The sequence below is a fragment of the Mesoplodon densirostris genome, chromosome 3 (genome assembly GCF_025265405.1).
Source record: "Mesoplodon densirostris isolate mMesDen1 chromosome 3, mMesDen1 primary haplotype, whole genome shotgun sequence".
NCBI classification, from domain to species: domain Eukaryota; kingdom Metazoa; phylum Chordata; class Mammalia; order Artiodactyla; family Ziphiidae; genus Mesoplodon; species Mesoplodon densirostris.
Genome location: NC_082663.1, coordinates 38,141,755 through 38,155,675, shown reverse-complemented (window position 1 = coordinate 38,155,675; position 13,921 = coordinate 38,141,755). Strand labels below are relative to the sequence as shown.

General features: G+C 37.9%; 1 protein-coding gene across 5 annotated transcripts in view; it reads right to left on the bottom strand.

Annotated features, from left to right (window-relative positions):
- Nucleotides 1-13,587, bottom strand: part of MRPS30 (mitochondrial ribosomal protein S30) — a 61,039-nt gene extending 47,452 nt beyond the window's left edge. For 4 of the 5 annotated variants that reach the window (XR_009531395.1, XR_009531396.1, XM_060091682.1 and 1 more), the window contains exons 1-5: nt 12,960-13,587; nt 11,427-11,572; nt 10,589-10,694; nt 9,222-9,398; nt 7,068-7,229 (exon numbers count right to left, since the gene is read on the bottom strand). Coding sequence is in view for 3 of the 5 variants with exons in the window: in XM_060091682.1 (XP_059947665.1) it covers nt 7,068-7,229; nt 9,222-9,398; nt 10,589-10,694; nt 11,427-11,572; nt 12,960-13,551 (1,183 nt within the window). In the remaining 2 variants the exon portion in view is untranslated. Of the gene's footprint in view, nt 1-6,861; nt 7,230-9,221; nt 9,399-10,588; nt 10,695-11,426; nt 11,573-12,959 lie in introns of those variants that run through there. The other variant, XM_060091680.1, reaches the window with a different exon arrangement.
- Between the last annotated feature and the right edge of the window lie 334 nt (nt 13,588-13,921).

Sequence of the window (13,921 nt, the reverse complement as noted above, 5' to 3'; positions counted from 1 at the left end):
TCACAATAGCCCGGAGATGGAAACAACCTAAGTGTCCATCATCGGATGAATGGATAAAGAAGATGTGGCACATATATACAATGGAATATTACTCAGCCATAAAAAGAAACGAAACTGAGCTATTTGTAATGAGGTGGATAGACCTAGAGTCTGTCATATGGAGTGAAGTAAGTCAGAAAGAGAAAGACAAATACCGTATGCTAACACATATATATGGAATTTAAGGGAAAAAAATGTCATGAAGAACCTAGGGGTAAAACAGGAATAAAGACACAGACCTACTGAGAATGGACTTGAGGATATGGGGAGGGGGAAGGGTAAGCTGTGACAAAGCGAAAGAGAGGCATGGACATATATACACTACCAAACGTAAGGTAGATAGATAGTGGGAAGCAGCCGCATAGCACAGGGAGATCAGCTCGGTGCTTTTTGACCGCCTGGAGGGGTGGGATAGGGAGGGTGGGAGGGAGGGAGATGCAAGAGGGAAGGGATGTGGGAACAGATGTATATGTATGACTGGTTCACTTTGTTATAAAGCAGAAACTAAAAAAAAAAAAATTATTGTGCCTTACATTTTATGTGAATTAACCATACCTCAAATTTAATTTAAGCATTATCCAAAATGTGCTAGAATTTAATATAAAATGCAATATGCATAGCAATTAACTTGACTGGTCTATTAAAATATCTCAAGAAAAAAATCTAAGGTCTTTGCATCTAATAAATAAGCTTTTAGTTTATAGGGATCAACTATTTAGAATAAGTTAAATATACTTATGATGAAACTTACATGAATTTTACTGAACAAATTTTTCTTAAATAACAAATGTACTCAAGAAATGTTTTTCCAAATACAATTTCACAATAAAGTTGTTTATGATGGAGTACAATTTGACATAAGACGGTGGTTCCATGTTGGAGTCCGTTCAGGAAAGAGAACTAGGTTCTTTAATCAAAGTGAATTTTTTATTATAAAAATAATATGTATTTTCTGGGAAATTTATGAAACTGAAAAATTAATGAAAAATCACCCTAATTTTAATCACTCAGACCTATTCAGTTACAATGGTGATGTTAACAGTTCAGATATGAAACACAAAATTGAAACAGAATTGCAATTTTGAATGTGCTTATAAATATATTTAAATCCATGAAACTTGGTAAGGTCATCAAAGGAAAGATGGTGGATAAAAAAAGATGGAGTCTAGAGAACCCTGAGGTATACCAATATTTAAAGAAAGATTAGAGGAAGAACAGCAAAGGGGAATGTGAAAGAATGGTCAAAGAGATAGGAGGAAAATGGAGTATGTTTCATTGAAGGCAATAAAAGACACCACTTCAAGAATGAAGGGGTGGTCATCCACGCCAAATGTGACAAATGTACTGAGTGAAGTAGTCAGAGACTGTCCAATGATTTTACTACATGGAGGTTGATGATTAGCTGTGCTGATAAGCAGTTTCAGAAGAACCCAAGACAGACTGGAGCTATATACCTCATGAGACTCAACTAAAAAATTCCTGATTTAATGAGCTAATTAAACGGCCTTTTACAAAATAAATATATAGCAGTCAACAACAGCTATTACAAAGCCTTTTTTGAAGCTATAAAAAATAACTGAAATGAAAAAAATTCACAATTACAGAAGAATCTAGGCATGGAAATCTTCATAAAGAAAACTGTAACTTTGCTGAGATATGAAAAGTGCAAATAAATGAGGAGGTATACCTGATTTCAAACTAGAAAGACTGACTACCTTAAGTTCATTAATTCACATCTATTCAACAAACTTTGGAGTGCTTGCTTGTACGATTCTAGGCACCTGGAATGAATCAGCAAACCACACATAAAGGTCAAAGCTGGCAGGCTTACCTGAGTTCAGTGGGAACATCAGTTATTGTTCACCATTAAACATAAACTGGGGGTTGACTAACATAAAACTCTTATTAAAATATACTTCTATTAATACCCATTTTTCTTTGTCTTTTAACCAAGAGTAAGAATTTTATCAAAAGCCTTATTTTTTTCCTTTGAACTACTGATGTTAGCTATTAGCATATTTCCTAACATCTGGTACTGAATTTCCATGATTAACTCTACCCTATTAGGGTGGACTTTTTAATTACTGTTGAAGTTGGTATGTGGTATTTCATTTGGAATTTCTGCATTTATATACAAATGTGCATTTAACCTGTATGTTTTTAGATTTTTTAAAAACTTAGGATGAGTTAATAAGACGAATTGGGTAGCACTCCAAACTTTAGTTTTGTTTCATGGAAATTTTAAAGAATTCACAGATAAACTGTACTGCTCTGGACCCTTGTCAGAAGGTATCTTAGAAATATTTTCAGTTTCTTCCACAGTCCATTTAAGCTTTCTATCTTTATCATTTTTATATTTCTCAGCAGAAAATGTCCAAATTTGTTATATATAGCATTTTCCTATCTATCTAGAGCCTCCACCAAGTATATTACTTCCCCTTTTCCAATTCTAAATGTTTTTTTTTTTTTTTTTGCGGTATGCGGGCCTCCCACTGCCGCGGAGCACAGGCTCCGGATGCACAGGCCCAGCGGCCATGGCCCACAGGCCCAGCTGCTCCGCGGCACGTGGGATCCTCCCGGACCAGGACACGAACCCATGTCCCCTGCATCGGCAGGCAGACTCTCAACCACTGCGCCACCAGGGAAGCCCTCTTTTTTCCTCTTGATTAGATTTACTAGAATATAAACTCTTTTACTGATATGGGAGGGGCTAGGATAAAGAACCAGTTAGTGCATCTACTTGTCAAGTCTGCTTTCTCTTCCAATTCAGTCTTCTACATTTATATTTTCTTCTGATTTTCTTTAGTTTGTTTTTTTAAACTCTTCTAGCAAATACAGATTTTATTTTCTTACTTTACATAAACACGTAACATTATAAATTTGCCACTAAGTATACTACTAAACAGGCATCAAATCAAATGTAAGACTGCAAAAAGCAAGATACGATGCTCTTCCAGAGTTCTGAGATTAGTGAAAATTTCTCTGAACTTCATGTTTTATCTTTTAAAATACATGTGGCTTTCCCCATTCTACTCCATGTGTTTTAATACAAAAACAAAAAGTATTAAAGCAAAGTTAGTTGACAACTGCAAAAGAAGAGATTATGTTTATTCAGTGATTCTCTCCTACAGCACCTTCATGCATCCTTAGGAGTAAATGTATTCAGAATAACTGGCTATATCCCACTAGCTTTTATAGGCAGGATTTGTATTTTAGTCTAAAGTTTTACTTACACTAATACAATGCTTTCCTGCTCAAAGCATAGGAAAGGAAGAACTGTCCAGATCATATAAAATTACATCTGACAAAAATGAAAAGGCAAGTAAGATAACTAGCTCTCACTTTTAGATTGTGATATAGCTCTGGGAGTGTTTGATTTTTATATTGAAAATTCTGCCCAGGCAATAACCACTGAGGCATATACTTTTACTTTCAAATGATTAGGTGTTCCTGGTTTAAAACTATACTAACAATTTCTGGGTATACTGCGGTGTGGATAGAGTTCACGACCTATGTGATTCCCACTTTTAAGAATTTCCTGACACTTTCTGTGGTCTAATAAATGATCTTGTATACATGTTCTATCACATTTTAAAAGATCTATTCTGCTTGTAAGATACCAAATTTTATTAAGTCACCTTTACTCATTATTCCTCATTTTCAGTTACTCCAACTTCTCAAGACTAAGATTAATATTTCGTACACTGATTACAGTTTATAACATAAAATGACCTTCTAACACTAGATTTCTTTTCTTGGCTTGAATTGTTTGAAATTGTAGGCACTAACCCTGCTTTATGCTTACTTTTGCCTGATACGACTTTGTGTACTCATTACATTTATTCATCTTGATTCCTCCATTCATTGGTTCCTCTATTCAATCATGTGCTAATCAACTGCAATACATTTTTGATGAACTGGTAAGAGACTTGGGTGTTCTAACATTTTTTTCAATTGTCCTAACCTATCTTTATCTTGACTAATTTAGATTTCTTCTGATGTAATGTTTCCCCTAGAAGTCTAAACATTGCTACACTGTTTCCTAATGTTCAGTGTTATATGTAGATGGGACACCAATTAGATTTTGTTTCTTAGTAAATAATTTTTTTCTGGAAATGCTTTTAGACTACACCCTACTTGGGTAAAGCAAGTTACCGCCTACTTCCCAGGTAAATCTTGAACTTTTCACCTTCATTCACAGTTCTATCCACTTATTCTCCTGTTTTTGGAAAATGCCATCTATCAAGAACCAATTCAAATGCTACTTGCTCCAACGCACATTCCTATGATTCATATCAGTCAGTATTAACATTTCCTTTATCTAATTTATACCACTGATACACTGCTGTAGCACTGACTACATCTACAGTGTATTACTGGGGAATATCTACCATAGGCTCTGGAGTCAGACCACCTGGGCTCAAATTCTAATCCTGCCACTTTCTAGCTGTGTGATCTGCAATAAGCTGTTGGGCTCTCTGTGCCTGTTAACTTACCAGCAAAATGAGAATAACAGTCCCTAGCTCACAAAATGGTTGTGATAATTAAGTGAGCTAATATCGGTAAAATATCTAGACCATGCTCTAGAATATAGTAAGTGCTCTATGAAGTCCTGACATGTATGTACAGGTGTGTATGTCTGATGTGTGTGCTGTCCACCACTGGTAATGAGAAAAATTGTTGTGAAACAATGAAACAGGTGCTACCGTAGAGGAAGAAGTATTCAAAGGATGGGACAATCAATTACAATCTGTTTAGGAAAAGAAAAGTATTTCAACTGAACCCTCGATATTTTAATTACATAATATTTTAAAAGCACTTTCATATACACTGGCTCATTTCATCCCTAGACAAGTTTGTGAAATTATTTTGTTTTATGGAGGTGGAAATCAAGGATGGTAACTCAAATTGCCCAAGGTTCAATTAGTTAGAAAGTGAGAGCAAAGATTAAGAGATATTTTATTTGGAGCTTGATATGGTTGTTCCCTCTATACCTGCATTTTTCTATGAAGGATGAATGAGAATGCAACAGACAGGTTGGAATAAACAGGACCAGGGGTAGAAAACAGTATTCCAAGCTTTGGAAACAGCTTACATAAAAGAATGGTGGAGTGAAATTACACGGCATTCTTCAAAAAATGAAAGTAAAGATGGAACACTTAGTACAATGCCTTGCAAAGGAGGCACTTGCCTGAACTGAATTACAACTTTCAAATAATATTCCTTCAGTTTAGCAATCATTTGTAGTAAATAATCCCTTCTAGCTGAGGCATATATTCCATATAACTGTGACCTCTGTTTTGAAAGAGTGGGAGGAAGGGAGGGAAGGAAGAAGGAAGAAAGAAAAAACAGCATTTGTCATTAACTACAGTAAATAATGGATTATTTTAGATATCTACAACAGGAGGTTATATAAAATCGTAAGTGTTAGCATGGTTATACAAAGGTAATTAGGGGAATTGCCTGGTGGTCCGGTGCTTCCACTGAGCACAGGTTCGATCCCTGGTCAGGGAACTAAAATCCCTCATGCCGCACAGCATGGCCAAAAAACAACAACAACAACAAAGGTAACTATTTTTTCTCACTAAAAATAGTTTGAATGAACCTTAATTCTCAACAAGATTAACAATTTTACCAACATTTTGGTAACATATTTTGAAACATATCAAACCTAGTTTCCCAATCTTTGGGATAGAACAAATGAAACTAGCAGAAATATATTAATGTTACTTCTAAGCTCTAAGGAATCTAAGTTGCATATAATTCATCAGTTATATTATTAATCATCTGTGAAAACTTATTAAAGTCACTTTAACTCCTCTGTGCCAGTTTCCTATATGTGCAAAATACTGTTCATGTTTTGAAGGGGTGTGTGTAGGGTTTTGAAACTCTATACGATATTATTATAAAAAAATAAAAAGAAAAAATATAACAAAACATCTAAATATTCTCAAGCACTGAATTGTCTTTGTATTACTTTTAAAACCATAGAAAACTGAGCAGGAACTGCAGAGCCTTCCAGGGTATGGAACCCCCATATCCCCTGCCTCTTGTTTGTAGAAAAGCTTCAGCCTCCAAGGCCTTCCCTGAGTTCCAAACAGCAAATTTAGTCAGAGAAATGAGACAACGTAGAAAAAAAGGAAAATAGTCAAGCAAGACAGAATAATTGTTTAGCCACAAAACAAAGTCAAAAGACCTTTAGTTCCTCCTTGAGGGCTATAGATAATATTGAGCTATATCCTTCATTTGTCTTATAGATACTAAAATTCTCACCAGGTAGAAAAAGTTAACTACATGCTAACCACAAGCACGTACACCCCAGCCAGGTTAGAACCAGAAGGTTGATTAATGTTGACTCCCAAAATACCACCTGGTTATCTCATTACCAACCAGTCAGAAGGCTGTCCACAAGCTTATCAGGCACCCTGCTTCCCCCTTCCCTAGCATAAAAGAAGCTAGAATTCTACCCTGAATTAAAATAATTCTTTAGGATGCTAATCCGCCATCTTGGCTCACTGGCTTTCCAAATAACATCATTTTTCCTTACGCCAACACCTTGTCTCTCAAATTACTGGCCTGTCATGCAGTGAGTGGTATGCAGCAAGTAGTACGAGCTTACACACACAGTTAATACCAGGTATTGATGATTGCTCAATTAGTCTCATCAGTTAGTCACATATAAGTAAAATTATTTTTAATCGACATACTTTATCTAAAATTAAATCCTTTAGTGATGCATTTTGAGCCAAATGAAAGGTCTAATCAGAGGTTAACATAAGAAATATATGTCTCAAAATCAGTACATTCAATATTTGACAGAAATCTCATTATCAAAATTCCTTTTATTGTTCCTTCAGTGAAATTTAAGTATTCCCAAAGCCTCAAATCAAATGTTTTTTCTTAGTTTACCAACAGCTGTGATTTGTCTTCTTTTGGTCCATTCAGTAGGAAGTGAACTATCTGAAGTAAAACATCATCATTAAAACCTTTCACATTATTATCTTCGATTGTTTCATAAAGAGGCTTACTTTGTGTCCCCCAACATATGTTTTTACGAGGGTTATTTTGATCAGCTTGTGCAGTCAGCGCCAAAGTGTTTAACTGGTAGCAGAAAAAGGAGAAGTATTTTCCATCTGTGATCACACCCTGGGAGACAAAAGGTCGAGTAACGTCTGCTTCACTCCAGAATCCTATAGAAGAAAGTTATGCTGAATCTTACATATATATGTTACCAAAACAAAACACACACATTAGAGGATATAAAATATCTCCTAAAACCTATATATTTTACCTACCAAATTCCTAAAGATATCAAAGTTTTCCCTATCTTCTCCATTCTAATCCTATATTCCATTTCTGCATTAAGAACTATTTCCTTCCTTCTACTATCCCCAACGTTCATGATACACCTTTTCAACAACTTTGGACTTCATCAGCTTTCAACCTTAACTCACTTCATCTAAGAAGAGCAGCAAGCTCTATCTATGCAGATCTCTCCTACATCTGGTACTAACCACATGATTACTCACAACCTCAAATATGTTCAAATTTTCCTTATACCAGCAGCATCTAATACCCAATAACCACTACGGCCATTTACTTCACCAAATCTACCAAAAAAAGTCCTTCAGAAAAAAACTTGACTTTCTAAGAACTTCAACCATGTAGTTACTAGATGAATTCTGTGTCTTAATTTATAATTCAAAATTGATTTTATGAGTTGCTTTCATTTTGCCTAGTGTATTTTACTTCATCATAAGGTTCCAGGATATCTTAATACCTTTACTACTCAAGTTTTCTGGCTGCTTCTTGTTCCAGGCTGACTGGCTTTAATACTTTTAAATCCAACTGCCAGGGCCAAGGAGTAACTTATAAATTTTGTCACACATATTTTATATCAGCTTTAATGAAGATAGCCAATAAATAGTATTGTTAAAATATAGAATTACACTGTGAAAAGAAGTACTTTATCTTTTATGAATAAACAATGCCATTCTAGTATCTTCAAGAAAGTTTCCTTCTGCTTTTTCTGATTCTGTCTACTTGTATTCCTACTTTATCCATTTATTTCTATTACAAAAATGTAAGTCAACAATTATGAGTGTAAGGTTAAATATATATGTGTGTGTGTGTATATATATATATATAAAGGAAAAAGGTGAGCCTGGCAGCAATTAAATCTGTATTAAAATTTCTCACGGATGCTTATATAGGAGTAATCTAGGTATATACTGTATTGTAACAAAATCCAAATGCTTCACAATGGGCTGGCCCTACAAGTCTTCCATGGCATGCCTCCAGCTTCCTCTCTCTCACCCCCTATCGCTTTCCATTCTCCCCCTCCCTTTCTTCAACAGCCTTCAGGTTGTTCCTTCAACACTTCAAGTCCGTTCCTAGCTCAGAGTTACTTGCATTCCTTTTGCCTAGAAGTGTCCTTCTCCCAGGTTTGTGCAAAGGCAGCTCCTCACCATTCAGGTCTCTGTTCAGATGTCATTTTTTTAGAGACCTCCCCTGAATTAACTCTGTTCAAATATTCTGCCCCACGCCTCATTTATACCTGCAACCTATGAATCATTCTACCCCTCATCTAGTATAGTCTCTCCAGAGTAACACCACTAGCTAAAAATACTACGTTTATTATCTTTTACCCTCCTTACTATAACATAAGCTCCAGAAGAGCAGGATCTGTCTCTCTCACTCAACACTATATCTCCAAGGCCAACAGCAACTGGTATGTAAAAACCATAAGCCATTAACTGAATGAACAGTCTCCTAACTCACACCCTAGATATGGCCTTCAAAGAAGTTATATATCATAAGTGTCATTTAATCTAAAATGTAATCCACGAAAGCATTTCATTTTCTAGTTTCAGAAAGCTGCTGTCATCTACAGAGCTGACTCAGTTAGGTGGTCTTTGAAATGCTTGAGAACATCATCAGAAAAAAATACATTCACACAAAAATGGTCACAGTAAAAGATCAGAGTAACTACCAAAGTGCCACTTACCAACTACAAATGTAAAATATTTAATTATGGACTTTAAAACAACTGCATTTTGTGCCAATGCAAAAGTCTTCAAAATGTGAAGATTCAGCCTACATTTTAACCCAAGGAAAACAATTTGATCTATTAAATTCTTAAAATGTCTTCCAATAACTAAATGCCATAAAACTAGTTTTACCTTGATACATAGCCTGTGCTCCGGTCCAAGCAAAAAGGCTTGCAATAGCATTAGCTCTAAAAACAACTTCTATCTGATTGGCACAGTTTTGTTTCAAGAGCCTTTCCCTTTTTAATTTGTCAGGTAGCAGATGAAACTGGGTATGTCCATAACAGTGTGGATCTGCTGTCTTTGTGCCTGAAGAGCAAAATAAAAACATTTCAGATGAAATACACAAGTAGAATATCTGGAGCACATGTCCTCAGTATTTGCTTCAAGGCTATCTGTCTCCTCTACTCATTATGTGATCAGCATTCAAAATACACAAACAGGGGCCTCCCTGGTGGCGCAGTGGTTGAGAGTCTGCCTGCAGATGCAGGGGACACGGGTTCGTGCCCCAGTCCGGGAAGATCCCACATGTCGCGGAGCGGCTGGGCCCGTGAGCCATGTCCGCTGAGCCTGTGCGTCCGAAGCCTATGCTCCGCAATGAGAGGGGCCGCAACAGTGAGAGGCCCTCGTGCCGCAAAAAACAAAAAACACAAACGGAAAGCTTGCTTTCCTTATTTATTTTATTGATTATAATAAATTTCACCTGAAAGTACAATCTGCTAGCTATCATCAGTTCACTACGACATAGGATAAGTCAAAAGAATATATGTAAAATTTATTTAAAATTCCCTATTATTTCAGTTTTCTCAAACTCCTCGGTCATCATTAGGAGCTTTGTTATTCTGCTGGTCATAATCACCAAAGGATACAAACGCTTCATGACTTTAAAAACCTCCTTTATAATGCTGACATTCTTGGTTTTAGTGGTAAAGTCTTTTCAACCAAAAGTTCCCATTAATTCACTCTCTAAGACCACAGCAACTGAGAAGGGACTGATAAAACAGTTCTGGAGGACCAGCAGAAAGCTGCTTTCTTAAAAATCTTCCTCAATCATCTAGGAATTAATAAACAAAGAAAAAATAGCCAAAGTATAAGCTGCATGAGCACAGAGATCAGGCCTTATTAATTTTTATATTCCTGATGGCTATCAGTGTGTGGCACAAATGGGAGGCTTTTGTTAAAAAAAAAGCCAATCACTACCTCAAATCCAGTTCTTACCTGCTTACTTTTGAAAAAACACAAATTACTTTTCTATATAAATAATAAATCAACAAAGCCTAATAAACATAACTATTTGTCAAATACTGTTAATTCAGTAGAAACAAGTAAAATTTTAAATGGCAAGCTGAAAGAATATTTTCTTTCCAATTTTCATGCAAACTGCAACCTGAGATGAATTACATTGCTTATAGACTATCTGAACCTCTTGGTCATCAAGAATTAATTACGCAAATTTGCACAGGACACTTTGAACTCATTTATTAAAAGAGGAAACTTACCAATAAATATGGTATTTTCATATTGCCGTTTGAATAATGGAAGTTTGTCTGGCTTACAATTCATGACAGGGACTTCTACAGGTACAGAATAATCCAGCGGCACAAACTTAAAGAAAAAGTCATAAGTGAATTCACAGCAACACGAGCATATGTTTTAGTCACATTCTTAATAGATGGAAAAATCTTAAAAATGAGATGATTTTACAAAATGATTTAACACTACCATCTAGTGATGGGCCAAATCCAGCCAGCCACCTGTTTTTCCAAATAAAGTTTTATTGGAACACAGTCATGCAAATTCATTTACCTGTGGTACACGGCTGCTGTTACATGATAAGAACTGAGAATGCAACAGAGACTTATGGCCCCCAAAGCCTGAAATATTTACTATCTGGACCTCTGCAGAAGAAATGTGCCAACCTCTGACATGGACACACAGATGACACTCAAAACACACTTGTTTTCTCCAAAAGAAGTGTATACACGTAAGATGATCAGCTTATAGCTGTAAAAATGCCTTGATTTATAATTAGGTAGGGTAGTTTACCGTAAATTATAATCATAAACTATTATCCGTATTTTCATATTAAAAAAAGATTTGTATGGTCCTAAAAACTGAGGACTTAACCCCACTTAAAACGATTATTTGACCTCTGCAAAATATATATACTACAGCAAGTTAAAAAGCTGAAAAAGAATTTCAGCTGAGATATATTCCAAATACACTTGAAAGAAAAGGGTTCTATCCAAAACTTTTTATCCTACGTAGCCCATTATCTGGCCTGCTATGACACTTCCTCCTCAACTGTCAACAGCAACATATGCAATAAATCCTTACCTCGGGTAGTTGTTTGGATATTCGAATCTGGTTGTGTGGTTTATCATTTATTTGGTATCTCAAAGCATCAACTCGACCTTTCCGATGACCACGAGGAATAATTTCTTCACCACGCAACCAGTAGAAGTGAACTGGGCGTTTACAATCTATCAAAAGATATTCAAAAAATTTTTATCTGATAATTTAGATGAATTTAGTTATTGTAAGAACACCAAACTCAGCAATACAGAACTCAAGAATGACTGTGCTAGCTGAAAATACATCAAAAATTACTCTTTGATATAAGATATAGAGTCTGGATTATGTAATAATTTAACTTAAACAACCACAACTTTAATATAACGCTCAAATCTTTATTGTCTACTTGTGCCACACTACACTAAGCATTGTAACCAAAGAGGTTTCTCAGTTAAGAATAAACATAAAATAAGACCAACAGCAGCATCATTCACCAGAAATAAAAAGTTTATTAAGAGTCAGAGCTGTCTTATGAATTACTAATTCAATCTTCACAATAACTCTCAAAGGTATGTATAGTTGTTATCATCTCCATTATATAGAAGAGGAACCTGGGTTTTGACGAGATTGTCAACTTTCCCAGGCCATCAATCATGAGCAAAGCCTGTGAAGCTTCTCTCAAGACCACTTCATTCCCAACTGGGAGGGAAGAAACAAGAACACTACAAGACTCAGCTGAGCACACACCTACAGTCACAGTAACGTTAATTCAATAGATATTTATTAAGATACCTACTGGGTGGCTGATATAAAATGATGAACACGTCAGAAACACTGATGTTTAAAACTGTCTATCCATTAATTATTTTTCATGCCTGCACGTAACAGTAAAACAGAAGTTGCTGATTGTTTACTGGGAACCCAGAATGGCTGGGTTTGAAGCCCGTCCTCCAAATCTACCAGCTGTAGGCTCTTTAACTAGATACATTTTACGTTTCTGTGCCTTGGATGTTTGTTTTTTCATTTATAAAACAATGCTGCCTACTGTAAAGTTACTGTGAGGATTAAATTTGGCACATATAAAATTTAGAACAGGGCCAGGCACATAAAGAGTACCGAATACACGTTAGGTATTTTAATCAATATCGCCTTTAATCTTAACAGTTCTATGACCAAGTAGTACTATTATCGTATTCTCATCTTGAAAATGAGAAAAACTAGGGCAAAATCAGTTTATAAACGAACATAAGGTCAGTAACTTTTTGATGGAAGAGCTAAAAGGCAACCCCAGGCCTGTCCCGCTCTCCAGGAGCCCCTTCTCTTAACCAACACTTGTCTGGACCTTCACAAAGCAGTCCTGGAGGGCTTAGGCTACTTAGCCTAGGGTTGTACAGTGAGTAGGGGGCAGCACAGGCACGAGAACTCAGTCTCCGGATGCTGTCGCCAGCCAGGAGCGAACGGACTGGGGAAAAAAACTGACCAAGCAGAAAGAAAGGAAGAGGGGGCAAATCTGGCGCAGAGAGGTCCCCTACCATCCCCACCTCCCCCGCCCGGAGTGGCGGGCCCGAGGCTCACCGAGGGCGGCGGCAGCCAGGGCCGGATTGTGAGCGCTCAGCAGGCCCGTGAGGGAGGCAACCAGCTGGTCCAAGAAAGGCGAGGCGATGGCCTCACGTTCCATGTAGAGAGGCACACGCTTCTTGCGCCGCAGAAAGAAGTGCTCCTGCAGTAGGCAATCGCAGGCGGCGGCGCGCAGGGCCGCTACGTCCAGAGCCGGCGCGGGCTCGGTATCGGGCTTGGCAGGCGGCGGCGGCGGCAGGCCCGATAGGAATACGGTCTTGGTAAAGTTCTGGTACCAGCGGTCGGCGTTCAGGGCGAAGGTCTGCGGGTAAACTACGTACTTCATGAACTGCATCTTGGTGAGGATTCGCAGCTTCTCGTCCACCGACTTGGCCGCGTGCACCGTGGCCTGCCATCGCTCCACTCGCCGCTGCCGTGCCGCCTTGCTGTCGGCAGTCAGAGAGGCTACGAGCGGCGGGTAGCGCGCGACTGGGGCCGCCGCGACATCTGGGCCGGTCACTTCGGGAGCCGTGACGGCGGCCTCGGCCGCGGTGTGCAGTGACAGCCCTCGACCACGGAGCACAAGCCTCCAGCACCTGGCCGCCGCCATATTTGCTGGGGTTCCCGACCCAGAGGTCAACTTCAGCAATTGTCCCCGCCTTCTTGCCGTAAGAACCAATCGGAAAGCGGAATCTGAGCCAGGCTAGGGGAGGACGATTCTCAGTGGGCTTGAGAAATCTACGTCATTATTTCTTAGCCAATCAGATAGCTTCTGCAACTTAGTTTCTCGTGAACCGTAGAGTTTGTTGCTGAAAGGAAGAACTCGTGCGCCAATAGGATTCCCGCGATGTGGCGGGGAGCAGTGAAACTTTTAAATAGGAGAGGCTGCCTGTTTAGGACCAGGGCAAACTTTTTGCCAGAAACCCTTTAGGAGTACTCTGCACCGAAACCTCTGGCCCTTGGCTAAATTTACTGGTTTC